Source organism: Emericellopsis atlantica, assembly GCF_019669845.1.
Source record: "Emericellopsis atlantica unplaced genomic scaffold F5Z01scaffold_19, whole genome shotgun sequence".
Classification (NCBI taxonomy): Eukaryota; Fungi; Ascomycota; class Sordariomycetes; order Hypocreales; family Bionectriaceae; genus Emericellopsis; species Emericellopsis atlantica.
The window spans coordinates 540,912-553,840 of NW_025764721.1; the positions used below are offsets into that span (position 1 = coordinate 540,912).

The 12,929-nt window shown below is 46.0% G+C and overlaps 5 protein-coding genes across 5 annotated transcripts; 1 reads left to right on the forward strand and 4 right to left on the reverse strand.

The window, feature by feature from the left end:
* Positions 1 to 6,299: 6,299 nt before the first annotated feature.
* F5Z01DRAFT_638071 (kinesin light chain) lies at positions 6,300 to 6,686 on the forward strand (the record flags this gene model as incomplete). Its single annotated transcript, XM_046262340.1, has 1 exon — positions 6,300 to 6,686. One exon carries the CDS (start codon positions 6,300 to 6,302, stop codon positions 6,684 to 6,686), a length of 387 nt encoding a protein of 128 aa, XP_046116836.1.
* A 1,625-nt stretch (positions 6,687 to 8,311) lies between these two features.
* On the reverse strand, positions 8,312 to 8,849 carry F5Z01DRAFT_606544 (uncharacterized protein; the record flags this gene model as incomplete). Its single annotated transcript, XM_046260771.1, has 2 exons — positions 8,312 to 8,566; positions 8,616 to 8,849. Coding segments are annotated over 2 exons (489 nt in total), but the record flags the coding sequence as incomplete, so codon positions are not given.
* A 42-nt stretch (positions 8,850 to 8,891) lies between these two features.
* F5Z01DRAFT_675702 (uncharacterized protein) lies at positions 8,892 to 9,234 on the reverse strand (the record flags this gene model as incomplete). Its single annotated transcript, XM_046265179.1, has 2 exons — positions 8,892 to 9,005; positions 9,028 to 9,234. 2 exons carry the CDS (start codon positions 9,232 to 9,234, stop codon positions 8,892 to 8,894), a joined length of 321 nt encoding a protein of 106 aa, XP_046116838.1.
* Positions 9,235 to 9,237: 3 nt separating this feature from the next.
* F5Z01DRAFT_190515 (uncharacterized protein) lies at positions 9,238 to 10,134 on the reverse strand. The gene is made up of 2 exons (XM_046258004.1): positions 10,104 to 10,134; positions 9,238 to 9,921 (listed from the first exon to the last, which is right to left on the reverse strand). Exon 2 carries the CDS (start codon positions 9,829 to 9,831, stop codon positions 9,274 to 9,276), a length of 558 nt encoding a protein of 185 aa, XP_046116839.1. The 5' UTR covers positions 9,832 to 9,921; positions 10,104 to 10,134; the 3' UTR covers positions 9,238 to 9,273.
* A 429-nt stretch (positions 10,135 to 10,563) lies between these two features.
* F5Z01DRAFT_624841 (uncharacterized protein) lies at positions 10,564 to 11,715 on the reverse strand (the record flags this gene model as incomplete). The annotated part of the gene is made up of 1 exon (XM_046261390.1): positions 10,564 to 11,715. One exon carries the CDS (start codon positions 11,713 to 11,715, stop codon positions 10,564 to 10,566), a length of 1,152 nt encoding a protein of 383 aa, XP_046116840.1.
* Positions 11,716 to 12,929: the final 1,214 nt, after the last annotated feature.

Sequence of the window (12,929 nt, forward strand, 5' to 3'; positions counted from 1 at the left end):
CTACGGAGTCTACTACTACGGGTATATATATTACCTATACGAAGAAGAAGGAAAACGATATCCCTCGATATACCTAGAGTCGTACGATAGTAGCTACGCACACGACCCTAAGGATAATAATATCGATATAGAATACTACCCGTTAAAAAACTATTAACGTCGCCTATAGAAAGGGCATAGGACGACGAAGGAAACCTAAAGACCCTCTACTCCGTGGAGATAGACAGAGGATAGAAAACGGTTTTAGAAGTCTAGATTAACGGATATTGCCTACGAGTACTATTAGATAGTGGGGCAATAGGCAACTATATCTCACTAGCAGTAGTTAACCGATATATATTGCTATAGAATTATAAGACTCGGGTATATAAGCTTTTCAATATCGAAGGATAAAGTTTCGATTATAATAATAGAACTATCGACCGCGAGACCGATTATCTCGACGCAACGATATAAGGATACTATAAGATAATCGTCTTCGATATTATAGACTTATATGAATACGATATAATACTAGGTTACCTATAGTTAACGAGAAGTAATCCGGTAGTCGATTAGCGCATTAGCTAGTTAGCGTGGATAGACACGACAACGCGACGATCACTATTCAACCAGAAGGAAGCGAATATTCGCGACGACTTAGCCTCTAAAGGATCTTTATCGAAGGATATAAGCGAGCCGAAGCAGGCAAAAGCCGTAGTACTAACCGAGAAGGCTATATAACCGGGTATACGATATAAATAAAGAAAACGAATCCTCGCTAATATTATACAAAAGATATTTAAAGTAAACTAAGCCCTATAAGAAGAAAGAAAAAAGAAACCTATAATAGAAGAAGAACGAATAAAGAATATACCGCTAGAATACCGAAAGTATAGTAGGTTATTTAAGGAAACCCTCGAAACGGGTATTCCGTAATATAGTTAGTGGGATCACGAAATCTATCTTAAAACTAGAACCTCGACTAAGTTCTATAAACTCTATAACCTTAACGAGAAGTAACTTAAAATATTACGAGAATATATCGACGAAATACTTAAGAAAGGCTATATTCGAACCTCTACCTCGGAAGTAGGATATCCCGTTATATTCGTGCTAAAAAAGAATAGGAAGCTACGACTAGTCGTGGACTATCGGTAGCTTAACGATATTACGATCAAAGATAGGATACCCCTGCCGCTTATTAACGAACTTAAGGATAGACTTCACGGCAAGAACTAGTTTACCGCTCTTAACCTAAAAGGAGCCTATAACCTAATCCGTATAAAGAAAGGAGACGAATAGAAGATAGCTTTTCGCACTAAGTTCGGTCTATTCGAGTATTTAGTAATACTATTTAGCCTTACTAATGCTCTAGCTACCTTCTAGCGAATAATTAATAACGTACTCAGGGAGTACCTAGATATCTTCGTTATAGTATACCTAGACGATATTCTAATCTTCTCGGAAAACCTTAAAGAATATAAGAAATACGTCTACTAGGTACTAAAAATACTTTAAGATACGAACCTCTTAGTTAACCTAGAAAAGAGCGCGTTTTATATATAAGAAACCGTCTTCCTCGGACACACGATCCGACTAAACGAAATCCTAATAGAATAAACAAAGATTAATATAATTAAAGAATAGCCTATGCTAATAACGCTTAAGGAAGTATAAGCGTTCGTGGGATTTGCGAACTATTATCGACGCTTTATACGCGACTTTGCGAAAATCGTAGTATTACTCACGGGACTTACTAAGGGAAAGGGAGAATTTAAGTAAGAAACGGAGTAATAAAGGGCATTCGAAGGATTACGAGATACTATACTATTAAATATAGTACTTATAACCTACGACCCCGAAAGACTACTCGAATTAGAAATAGATATATCGGACTACGCTATAGGAGTATAAATTGGTTAACGAGATAACGATAGTAACGTACGACTAATTATATTCTTCTCGAAGAAACTCCACGGCGCGGAACTAAACTACCTTATTTACGATAAGGAATTCCTAGTAATTATAGCAGCTATTAAGGAATTCAAGCACTATATGCTAGGGACGAAGTTTATTACTAAAGTTTATACCGATTACTAAAATATCTCCTACTTCGCGATAATATAAGAACTTAGCGCACGATAAATAAGATACGCTAAATTCTTAGCCGATTACGATATTAAAATTATCTATCGGAAAGGTTCGGAAAATAATAGAATAGATATACTTAGCCGCCGACTAGACTACGATACTAAAGTACTAAAAGCTAAGGGCTAGATATTTTAATAAAATAACAAAGGAAACTACGTATAAATAGCACTTAACCTTCTTATATTTAGAGTAGAAGCAAACACTATATACTACGATAAAATATTAGAATAGGTATTAAAATATAAAAAAGAAATACTTAACGATTACGCGATAGAAATAGGAAAAGGACCTACTAGGAATAGACTACTCTGGATACTACCGCCGCTACGCGATGAAATCTTGATTAATATTTATACGCATCCCACGGTAGGATATTAAGGAGTTAGAAAGACTCTTGAACGAATACGACGAACGTACGACTACTAAGGAATTAAGGTAGATATCGTACGTATCGTCGGATAATATAAAGATTATACGCGCAGTAAGGCTACACGGCACAAGCCATACGGAGAATTAAAGCTACTATTAGTGCCTTTAAAGCTATAGGAATCGATAGCCTTCGATTATATTACGAAGCTACCTAAATTTAAGGAACCAGGATCTAACGTCGAATACGATAGTATATTCGTTATCACGGACCGGATAAGCAAATTCGAATATTTCCTACTATACTAAGAAGCAACGGATATAGAAATACTCGTATATATAATGCTTAAACATATCGTGGCTAACCACGGCCTTCCGGAAGAAATTATTTCGGATCGAGGAACGATATTTACCTCGAAGTTCTAGCAAGTATTAATAGCTTAGCTTGGGACTAAATATAAGCTTAGTATAGCTTACTACCTATAAACGGATAGATAGATAGAAAGATTAAATTAGATATTAGAGTAGTACTTACGGTACTATATTAACTATGAGTAAGACGATTGGGTCTCGAAGTTACTACTCGCCTAACTCGCCTATAATAGCGCACCTACGGAATTAACTAAAATCTTACTATTCTACGCGAACTACGGATACGAACCCGAGTTCGGCAATAAAACACTAAGGGATAGACCTCTTGCTAAAAAAGCTATACTTAAAGTAGATTAATTACGCTTACTATATAAATATATAAAGAAATAGCTCGAATTCGTACGTACACGAATATCGAAGTACTATAATTAGAAAAGATCGAAGGGACCGATCTTTCGGAGGGGAGATATGGTCTACTTACTACGTAAAAATTTCATAATAACTCGACCTTTACCGAAGCTCGATTATAAAAAACTTAGACTATTTAAAATTAACGAAGTTATCTTAGATAGTAATTACAAACTTTTACTACCCTTAAGTATGAGGATATACCTAGTTTTTTATATTTTATTACTCGAAAAGGCACTATAAAACGCAAAAACAAACTACGAACTAGAAGTTCTCGAAGAACTCTACGAACTAGAACGGATACTCGATAAACAAACTATCGACGGAGAAGTTAAGTACCTTATTAAATAAAAGGGCTATGTAAATAACGAAAATATATAGGAACCCGCTAAATATCTCAAGGATTGTCGGTACCTCGTGAAGAACTACTACTAGTAGCTCTAGCTCTAGATAAAAGGACTACGTCTATAAAATCATTACCTAAACCTAAGGACGACTAGTTAGGATTGTTAGGAAGACCTAAGAACCTTAGGTTATTCTTAATCTAGTGCTTATAACTATCTAAAATAGGAATAGCTTTAGCGGGAGCTATAGATCCCGAGTTATCCCGCTTATCCTCCTTAAGACCGGCTAAACCACGGCGAACGGAGTCGTTAATACGCTCTTTTATACGTCGACGAATCTTCCGTATCCGCGTTAAACGACTAATAGCGGTCGCGAGCTTAGTTTGAAGACGAAGGAGAGCCTCTTTAGCTTTCTCTTCGTCTTTCTTAAGCTTCTCACGCTATTTAAGCAAACGATTTACTAAAGAAGGTTAGGAAAAGGAGTAAGAAAAGAATAAATATATACATAAAGACGCTATAAACGTCCCGTCGCAAGGACGACCGCGACGAATACACTCGCTATATTTCGAAGACCTATTATCAAAACGACAAGGCTTCTGATTCTTGAAATAATAGGTGCACGGCATATCTACGTTAGTACCGTCATAAGCAATAGCGTAAGCAAGCTTTAGGCGTTCGCGAGTCTTTCGAGCAACGTTAGAAGAGCGACTAGATATAGCGTTAGTATATGCAAAAATGATAAAGGAGAAGGAATTAATAGGACTCACGAGTATAGACTAACGATTAGTTTTAATTAATTCTAGGGATAGAATCTCGGGAGGGGAGATATTATATTACGACCTAGTATACGACCGTATACGCCTCTCACGTACACCCTACTTTTTCCTCTAATTATACTACCACGCATGAAGTATAGCTCGCGACCTTACTATAAGCCTACGCTCTAACATCAACGTATAGCTTACTAGATCACGACGCTCCCGTAAGCCCTTACTTTCACAAACTAGTATATAAGAAGCTACGCTTTACTATAGTTAGTCTTTACCCAGCTCCTTAGCTATCAATACAATTATCTACGCAAGATCCACTATCTCGCACATAGACTATGACCCGACCGCTTAAGTTAACGATATCCTAGTGTACTTAGTTTAAACCCGACTTCTATTCTATCTACCCGGTAGCTAGTCTAGACCCGAACGTCATACTATTATTCGACTAAAGGAGTTTTTATTTCTTAGCTTATATTAGAGAGAAGATAAGAGCCGAAGCTATAAGATATATAAGCTTATATAAGACGCTATACGATATAGGTTAAGTATAAGCGGGCCGATAAAGACGGCCCTTAGGGATATAACGGGTAGGGAAGGTAGACCGGAAAACGGAGAAGTATATTATTCGAGTTAAGCGTTACGGATAGTAGATAAGCTCTTCCTAGTATCGGAAGGGAAGCTATAGGCACGATACGAGTAGTATATAACGTATGCTATACGAGTAGTAAAGTAGGCAAAGGCTAGTAGGACAGAGGTTATTACGTTAGGATTACTCCGCCGAGTATCGGGCTTTCTCTATAATTAGGGATAATAGAGGGAGAAGGAGCCTATAGATAAAAGGGCGTTAAGGCTCCGACGGGAGGTAGTTAGGGAGAAGTACCCCGATACGATTAGTAGCATGGCGGACCTCGCGGCGATATACTATAACTAGGGACGATATAACGAGGCTAAAGGTATTTATCGGGAAGTACTAGATCTCCGATAGGAGGTACTTAGGGAGAAGCACCCCGATACGATTAGTAGTATAGCGGACCTCGCGGCGACGTACTATAGCTAGGGCCGATACGACGAGGCAGAGACGCTAAAGAAACGAGCACTAGATCTCCGACGGGAGGTAGTTAGGGAGAAGTACCCCGATACGATTAATAGTATAGCGAACCTCGCGGCGACGTACTATAACTAGGGCCGATATAACGAGGTAGAGACGCTAAAGAAGCGAGCACTAGATCTCCGACGGGAGGTAGTTAGGGAGAAGTACCCCGATACGATTAATAGTATAGCGTCCCTTACGGCGACGTACTATAGGTAGGGCCGATACGACGCGGCTAAAGGTATTTATCGGGAAGTACTAGATCTCCGACGGGAGATAGTTAGGGAGAAGCACCCCGATACGATTAAGAGTATAATAGATCTCGCGGCGACGTACTATAACTAGGGCCGATACGACGCGGCGGAGACGCTAAAGAAGTAAGCACTAGATCTCCGACGGGAGTTAGTTAGGGAGAAGCACCCCGATACGATCAGGAGTATAGCGGACCTCGCGGCGATATACTATAACTAGGGTCGATATAACGCGGCTGAGACGCTAAAGAAGCGAGCACTAGATCTCCGATAGGAGGTACTTAGGGAGAAGCACCCCGATACGATTAGTAATATAGCGAACCTCGCGGCGACGTACTATAGCTAGGGCCGATATAACGAGGCGGAGACGCTAAAGAAGCGAGCACTAGATCTCCGACGGGAGGTAGTTAGGGAGAAGCACCCCGATACGATCAAGAGTATAGCGTCCCTCGCGGCGACGTACTATAGGCAGGGCCGATACGATAAGGATAAAGAGATTTGTCGGGAAGTACTGGATCTCCGACGGGAGGTAGTTAGGGAGAAGCACCCCGATACGATCAGTAGTATGGCGGACCTCGCGGCGACGTATTATACGCAGGGCCGATACGATAAGGATAAAGAGATTTCGGTTAAAGTACTAGATCTCCGACGGGAGGTGCTTGGGGAGAAGCACCCCGATACGATCAGTAGTATAGCGGACCTCGCGGCGACGTACTATAGCCAGGGCCGATACGACGCGGCTGAAGTGCTTTATAACACTGCCCTAGACCTTCGCCGGCATATTCTTAGTGAAGATCACCCGCACACGGCTCAAAGCACCATGTACCTGGCCTCCACACGGGAGTCGTTACAGCAAATGCGGTCCCGTGATTCAGAAGAGCCAAAGCTGCGCCATAGATTTTTCAGGGAACTTGCGCAGGCTATGAGTTTTGGCAAAGGGAGGTCCCACTGAAGTAAGGGACCTAGTTTTATCTTGGGGAAACTCCTTAGAGTATGTACCTACAATACCGTATGTGCACCATGTAAGCTGCTAATCAGCCACTAGTTTTGTGATCACCAATGAGGCGTTTATGCAGGAGTAAAGGTACGCTTTAGTCGCCGTACTCGGTTTGTTTTGATATGAAATTTATATGGAATATCTCTAGTTCCCGAGTCTAATTCTTTATCGTATGGACTATCACTGCTATAACGTTCCGTTATAAGTCTTCCAGAGTATATTGAGTTACCCGTAGATGCCTGCTGCGCGTCACGCTCGGTATCGCTCTAATTCGGATGTTTCAGTAGACATCGAGACGCATTTAGTGTACTCACGGCCCATTTCATCCCAAATATTACTTAGTGAATATACGTTAAATATTGCGTTTTCTTCCAAGACGTGAAGGCAAGCATGGATTGTGGAACAGGTGCGGCGATGGCTGTCAGCTCTTATCTCAAGCTTTTATTAGAATCAACGGGGAAGCTATCGTTGCCTGCAGTAGCTGGCGCGTGCACTATTTTAAGTTAACGAGGAGCAGGGATAAGAGCCACCCCCTTCCATACCCCACCCCCGACCCTTGCGCTTCATGTGCGGTGGGGACTAATAATTTTCTTGCACCCTCTAACAACTGATCGACGCTCAAGGATACGCCCGTTTTGTGGACGGTTATGTGATATAACGGTATAGTGGATCGTCGCTACGTGGATGATAACCTCCAAAAACGGAGATCATGGGCATCTATTCTGGATGCCTGTTCTTCCACTTCAAGCTGCCAGCATCCTGACAGCAAAGAGTCCTGAGGGGCTGATTAGTAGCTGGGTCGGTGACGACCAGCGAATCCCGGCTGTTGTATGTTTGTTTTGTTAATCTTGTCCCCCTTTTTGGATATGGAACTACTACGGGGACCTCTCTCAGGCCGGGGCTTAGTGGCTTTGGTCAAGAGGCGTACTGTTAGATCCGTGTAATGTAACTTTTGCACTATCGGTAGAACAGCACCCCTTGGTGACTTTGTGCGCAACAGAAACTTCCGAATCACGACGCCTAGCCTTTGACTCTCTGTTCCCTTACTTCTTTTCGCTTATCTAACGCCCGTCTTTATGAACCGCCTCGACGAGAGTCTATAGATTTGTCACCACTAGTTATTTGTACACGGGAATCCTCTATCTTAACCATATGCGACTCTGGAGTGATTTTATCATGATGTCGCGCACATCACCAAGACATGAGACTATTTGATTGTGATAGCGGCAGTGGTCCTGAGCTGACCGAGTCAACCTATCTCGTGCTTAGCACACGGGCTATAGTTCAGTCAAAAATCGCAACACGAGCCTTCCTGGATCGCCTGCCTATCTCTCCACGGCCCAAAGGACCCGAGGCATCACGTCAACGTTCAGCTCAAGAATGCCGCAAAGAGTAGGGGAATAGTATAAAGTAGACGAATGCGATAAGACAGACGAATACTGCAAGTATCGAGACTGTGCCTACATAAGCAAGAATAAGACAGCGGTGGCTGTGATTCCCAATCCAAGAGAAGGCAGCATCCCCATGTGCGTCGCCAGGTCATCTTCATCATCGCTATCGTCCTCTCCCTCGCCAGGGCTGGGCCGGGAGGACTCGTCGACGTCCTGATTTTGGAACTCCTGGAGCTCCTGGGCTGCTGCGTCCACGTCAGGACACTTGCCATCCACGAGGTCCTGCATTGTGGATCGTTTGCTGACGCTGCCGTCCGGTTTGTAGGAATTGCACTCGATATTCTTAATACTACGGCGCGAGTACAAGACGTGGGCGAACATGGAGGCCTTCTGGTTCGTTTTGAATCCGCTCGCGACACATAAGCTGCCCGGACAAGTGGAATACTAAGCGAAGCGCGCGCAAGGCGCACAAGTCAGCATGCTTCCACGCAACGTGGGCTGGATGCGGGAGGGCTGGCTTCCACTCATCTAGTTGTAGATCTCGGGTTGGCCTGTGTCCCGTGCTTCGCAGAGCGCCTGAGTGCAATTGAATGCCTCTCCCATCCAGCCGCTTGTATGAGGTGTCGAGCAGGCCATCGCCTTTCTTGCAATCTTCTCCCTTGATGTGTACAATCTCACCAAATGTATGCTTTAGGCCCAGCCAGTGACCAGTCTCGTGAATGAGCGTGCTGCATCGGCGTTTGCCTGGCTCGAATTCGTCCAACACCTCCTACTCCATAACGATGCCGTCGAGTTTGCCCCATTCGTCGGCGTCCTTGGGGAATAGGGCGTATTGTTGCGGCGCGCGGGCCCAGGTCAGCGACCACGCTCTGATTGCAGTCTTCTGCGCAAGTCAAATCACCTACCCTGACAAGATTATTGACGCTGCTCTTGGGGTCGTTGGTGTCCAGGCGAGGCAGGATCCATACGTTCATGGAGATCTTGCTGCCTTGGTGCGTCTGGCGCTGCCAGCGCTGCAGCCGCTCGTTATATTTCTTGACCCTGGTCCAGTTGTTGTTGCTGCCGCTGGCTGGGGGTGACCCATTCTTGGGGGATTTGACAATAAAGGCCATGCCGAGTAGTCCTTAAACGGCCAGATTCTCTTCTATAGCTTAGCGTCGCACTCGGCCTTCGAGAACGGCGATTTCCCGAGCCTCTTTCTTGGTCATTATCGTGATGGGTCCGTTGTTTTCTTCCTCTAGGATATGTTCATCTGCAATCTCAGCAGGCAGATACGGCTCGGTCGAGTTGTCGAGCAATGCAGGATCCTCGACGAGGATGATTTCATCGTCATTATCATCCTCATCCGTAGCCGAGGGATTTTCCGACGCGCCCGTGGGCGTCCCCGAGGAGTTGATGCCGTCGGTTTCAGAAGAGGTGGCCAGTGATGTTTCCAACGTCTGGGTGTCTTCCTGCACTTCGCTTGATGGCTCGGTCAGCTCACTGGACGCCGTGCCCGGATTTGCTTGGACAATCTCGCCCGGTCTATCCCCTCTAGTTTCCGTGACCGGCCCGTCGGGGACAGGCGCAGAAACCTTAGGGACGGAGTTGGTGACAACGTCCAATGGCTGACCGACAGTGTCCGAACTCGGGGCGACGTCTTGGGCGAGGGCCAGCCTGGCACCCGATAGGGTCAAGGATATCGCCTTGTGGGCGGCGGACGTTCTCATGGTGAAGATGGTAGTGACGCAATAACATCGGAGAGCTGTGAAAGTCTGGGGTAGGGGCTATGACCCAGGCTTCTTATACACAGGCCGACACTGCTCCAAGTCAGAGATGGGACAGACACTGGGTTACCAGTCACAATCCAGCATGTAATCTGAAGAGCTAGATATTCAATAGTCTACTCGAAAAGGAAAGGCCAAAGTCCTTCAGCCTTGAGAACAGAGAGCACTGTACATCGCACGCACCACCAAGATGTTCAACTTGTGGGTATACGTACCCGTGTACGAGTACAGCTAGGACGTGATCCAGCCGCCATCTTGTACCGAACAGCCAAGGTCTCCATCTTGCCAGTTCAGCTCATGGAGCGATCTCGCAATAGGCTGTCCGTGACTGGACGTGGCCTTGGTGGTCACTGTCGACCATGCTCCCATGGCGCAGAGTGCCGGTCATGCCGACCTTGTTGTCGCCGCTCGTATCGAACGCGAGCAGCTTCTCTCGCAAGCGCCTGTGGCAGCCTGGCTGATGTTGTGTCGAGCCTCTACTGCGATACGCCTCCGCCGTAAAGAGGAGAGACCAAGGACTGTTCAGCATTGCCAACACAATGCGTAGAAGAGCGATGAAAGAGCGCCGCCAACACCAAGATAACCAGCAAGATTTGCGCTTCAGTCGTCTTCATCGCTGCACAGGTCAACTGGGTTCTGTGCCGACGAGCCTGCGCATTCTATGGAAGAATGACTTCATTCCAACTCAACCGGAACATTCATTGTCTCCGTGTCATTTCTCGCGACAGCTATCGCGCCACGGAGTTGCGATCTGAGTCCCCTCTCGTTGCTGGATTCTGGCACGTTGTCCTGGGCGCTGTCTTGATGACGGCGTAACATCCCACTCACGCCCGGCCGCGCATGGCTTTTATCTGAGACAGAGTCGGCGTAGCTCACGGTATACGTCCACGTGGTGAGGAGTTGGAGTGCCGTAATGAAGCAGACTAAGAGCCTACTCGGGGTCATAGCGAGGTTCAGAAAGAGAGAGAGGAACACCCCTATCCAGAGCTGGTATCGAGTGATAGCCGAGGCAAAAAGAGCTTTGGAGTTGTACCAATGGTAAGCCCGCGGACTGGGGCAGGCAAATTCCTTCCACTTCTTGGCTCGGTCCTCGGAGCTCGCTATGTCTGGCAAAGATCGCGCCTCGAGCTGATTAAGACGTGCCTCCCAGAATGGAAGGAGCTTGCCTTTGGCATCCCAGGGTTCGCTCTCGCAGAAGCGAGTCCAGCGCCACGTTACTGCTATTAGATGGCTCTCCGATACTCCCTTGAAGTATTCCTTATGGTTGATACCACAGTCGCATTCAAAGTTGTGTTTGTAGGGAGCCAGCTCTGCAAGGATGAGCTTTTCCGCCTTTTTATAGTATGGGCCTGGAACTTGGCCCGGGATCGTAATGTCCTTGACGACAAGTCCGCACTGTGAGTGTATCCGTTGTAGTCGTCTCTGTATAGAGTCTTTTGTTTCGCCGACCTTGAAGAACATATCACCGCTTTTGGCGGCATGATGTATAGAGAAGACATAATTAAAGCCCTTTTCGTCCTTCTTAAGGCCTTTCACGTCAAGTTCGCGGAGCCCTAGCGCTAGGTTCTTGTCGGCTGCGTTATATGTAATCACATGGGGAACAGTGGGGTGCCTCCGACGTGTAGATTTTGTTGGTATATTCGGTTCGGAGTGCGGCGCACGGAGTATGGTGAGTTGCGAAGGGCATGGCGTGCTTGGTGGTTGGGAGGCACCGCGCGCGCTTTGGGTGGTATCGTGTGCGGTTCCTTGAGGCAGGGGTTGTGCAGTGCCAGCCAGCGAGTTGGATATGGAGCCGGTCGACGTGGCTCGCGCCTTGGCCTTTTTCATTCGACGTAGCTGGGGTGTTCCAGGGCTTGTTGACGCGACTCTGCTGCGTCTCCTAGGGGGGCTCAAGTCGATGGAAATAGGACGGTCTGGTGATGTGCCAAGTGCATGAGTCTCTGCAGCAGTTGTTGTAGGCATGATAGTAGGTAAAATCAGTGTTGGCATAGCTATCAAGTGCGCGTGGATGGTGGGAAGCTGGAGTCCCTTTCGCCATGAGCGTGGACAGCTGTGTCCATAAGTACTCATTGACTACATTACGACTATGATGGTCTGTTCATGTCCAACAAGGTCTTTGGTGAAGCAAGTCGAAATATGCCCCTGGCGAACCCTGGGCCGGCCCCCATGAAATGCAACAGGCACAGCCCGTCGACGATGCGATTTGCCTGCGCTCGGGACACTCCTGATCGGGGATGTTTCCGGGGAACGGACGGAATGTAGAACCAGGCGGGCATAGTCCAGTCGCTCGGCATGAATGTTCTGTTGAGCCAAGGCTGTAGATGTCATGCGTGGCGGTTGATGACGTTGTTGATCGACTTTTCATTTCTCGGCTATTATACCGAGTACAGAGCGACGATCAGGAAGGGTCAGGGGACAACTCGGAGTCCAGAACGCCCGCCCAAGTCTGGATTTCCGGGATTTCATGCAGATTGTGTTTTAGAACTCGCTCCAAGGCTGAAGTGTGAGTGCGACTGAACCAGCAGCCCCCAAAAGTATTTGGAATAGCAGACTGCATGCAGACTGTTTGAGCGGCACAGATAGTCACGCGTCACTTTACCTACGTACTGTCACGCCAGGAACTAACAAAGGGGGAATGATCGCCGGCGTTCATTGCTATTTTCACCCATGCGCCATTGCTGGGCTAGAAGTGGAGCAAGTGTGGAGACGCGGACGGGAGAGTCATCCCTAAAGCTCCCCGTCTGGTCCCTGGTTAGCGTGGAGAAGGGTACTCGTGCCGCGCCCCACCACTCCTGGCGCCCGTGAGCTTTCTCGTCACCAAAACCGACTAGCTCTTCTATCTATATATAATCGTCTAGATACTAGAAGAAAAAGAATAAATATATAACGAAAGACCTGCTAATATAAGTATAAGGAAGCGAGCTAAATATCTCGCCTAGATCTAGCTATATAAGGCTTTTTTAGCGAAATCTCTCTAGGTATAACATTCGGGTTAGACTAGCTATAGGGTAGGTAGATCTAAGGTCGATTTATAAACTAAG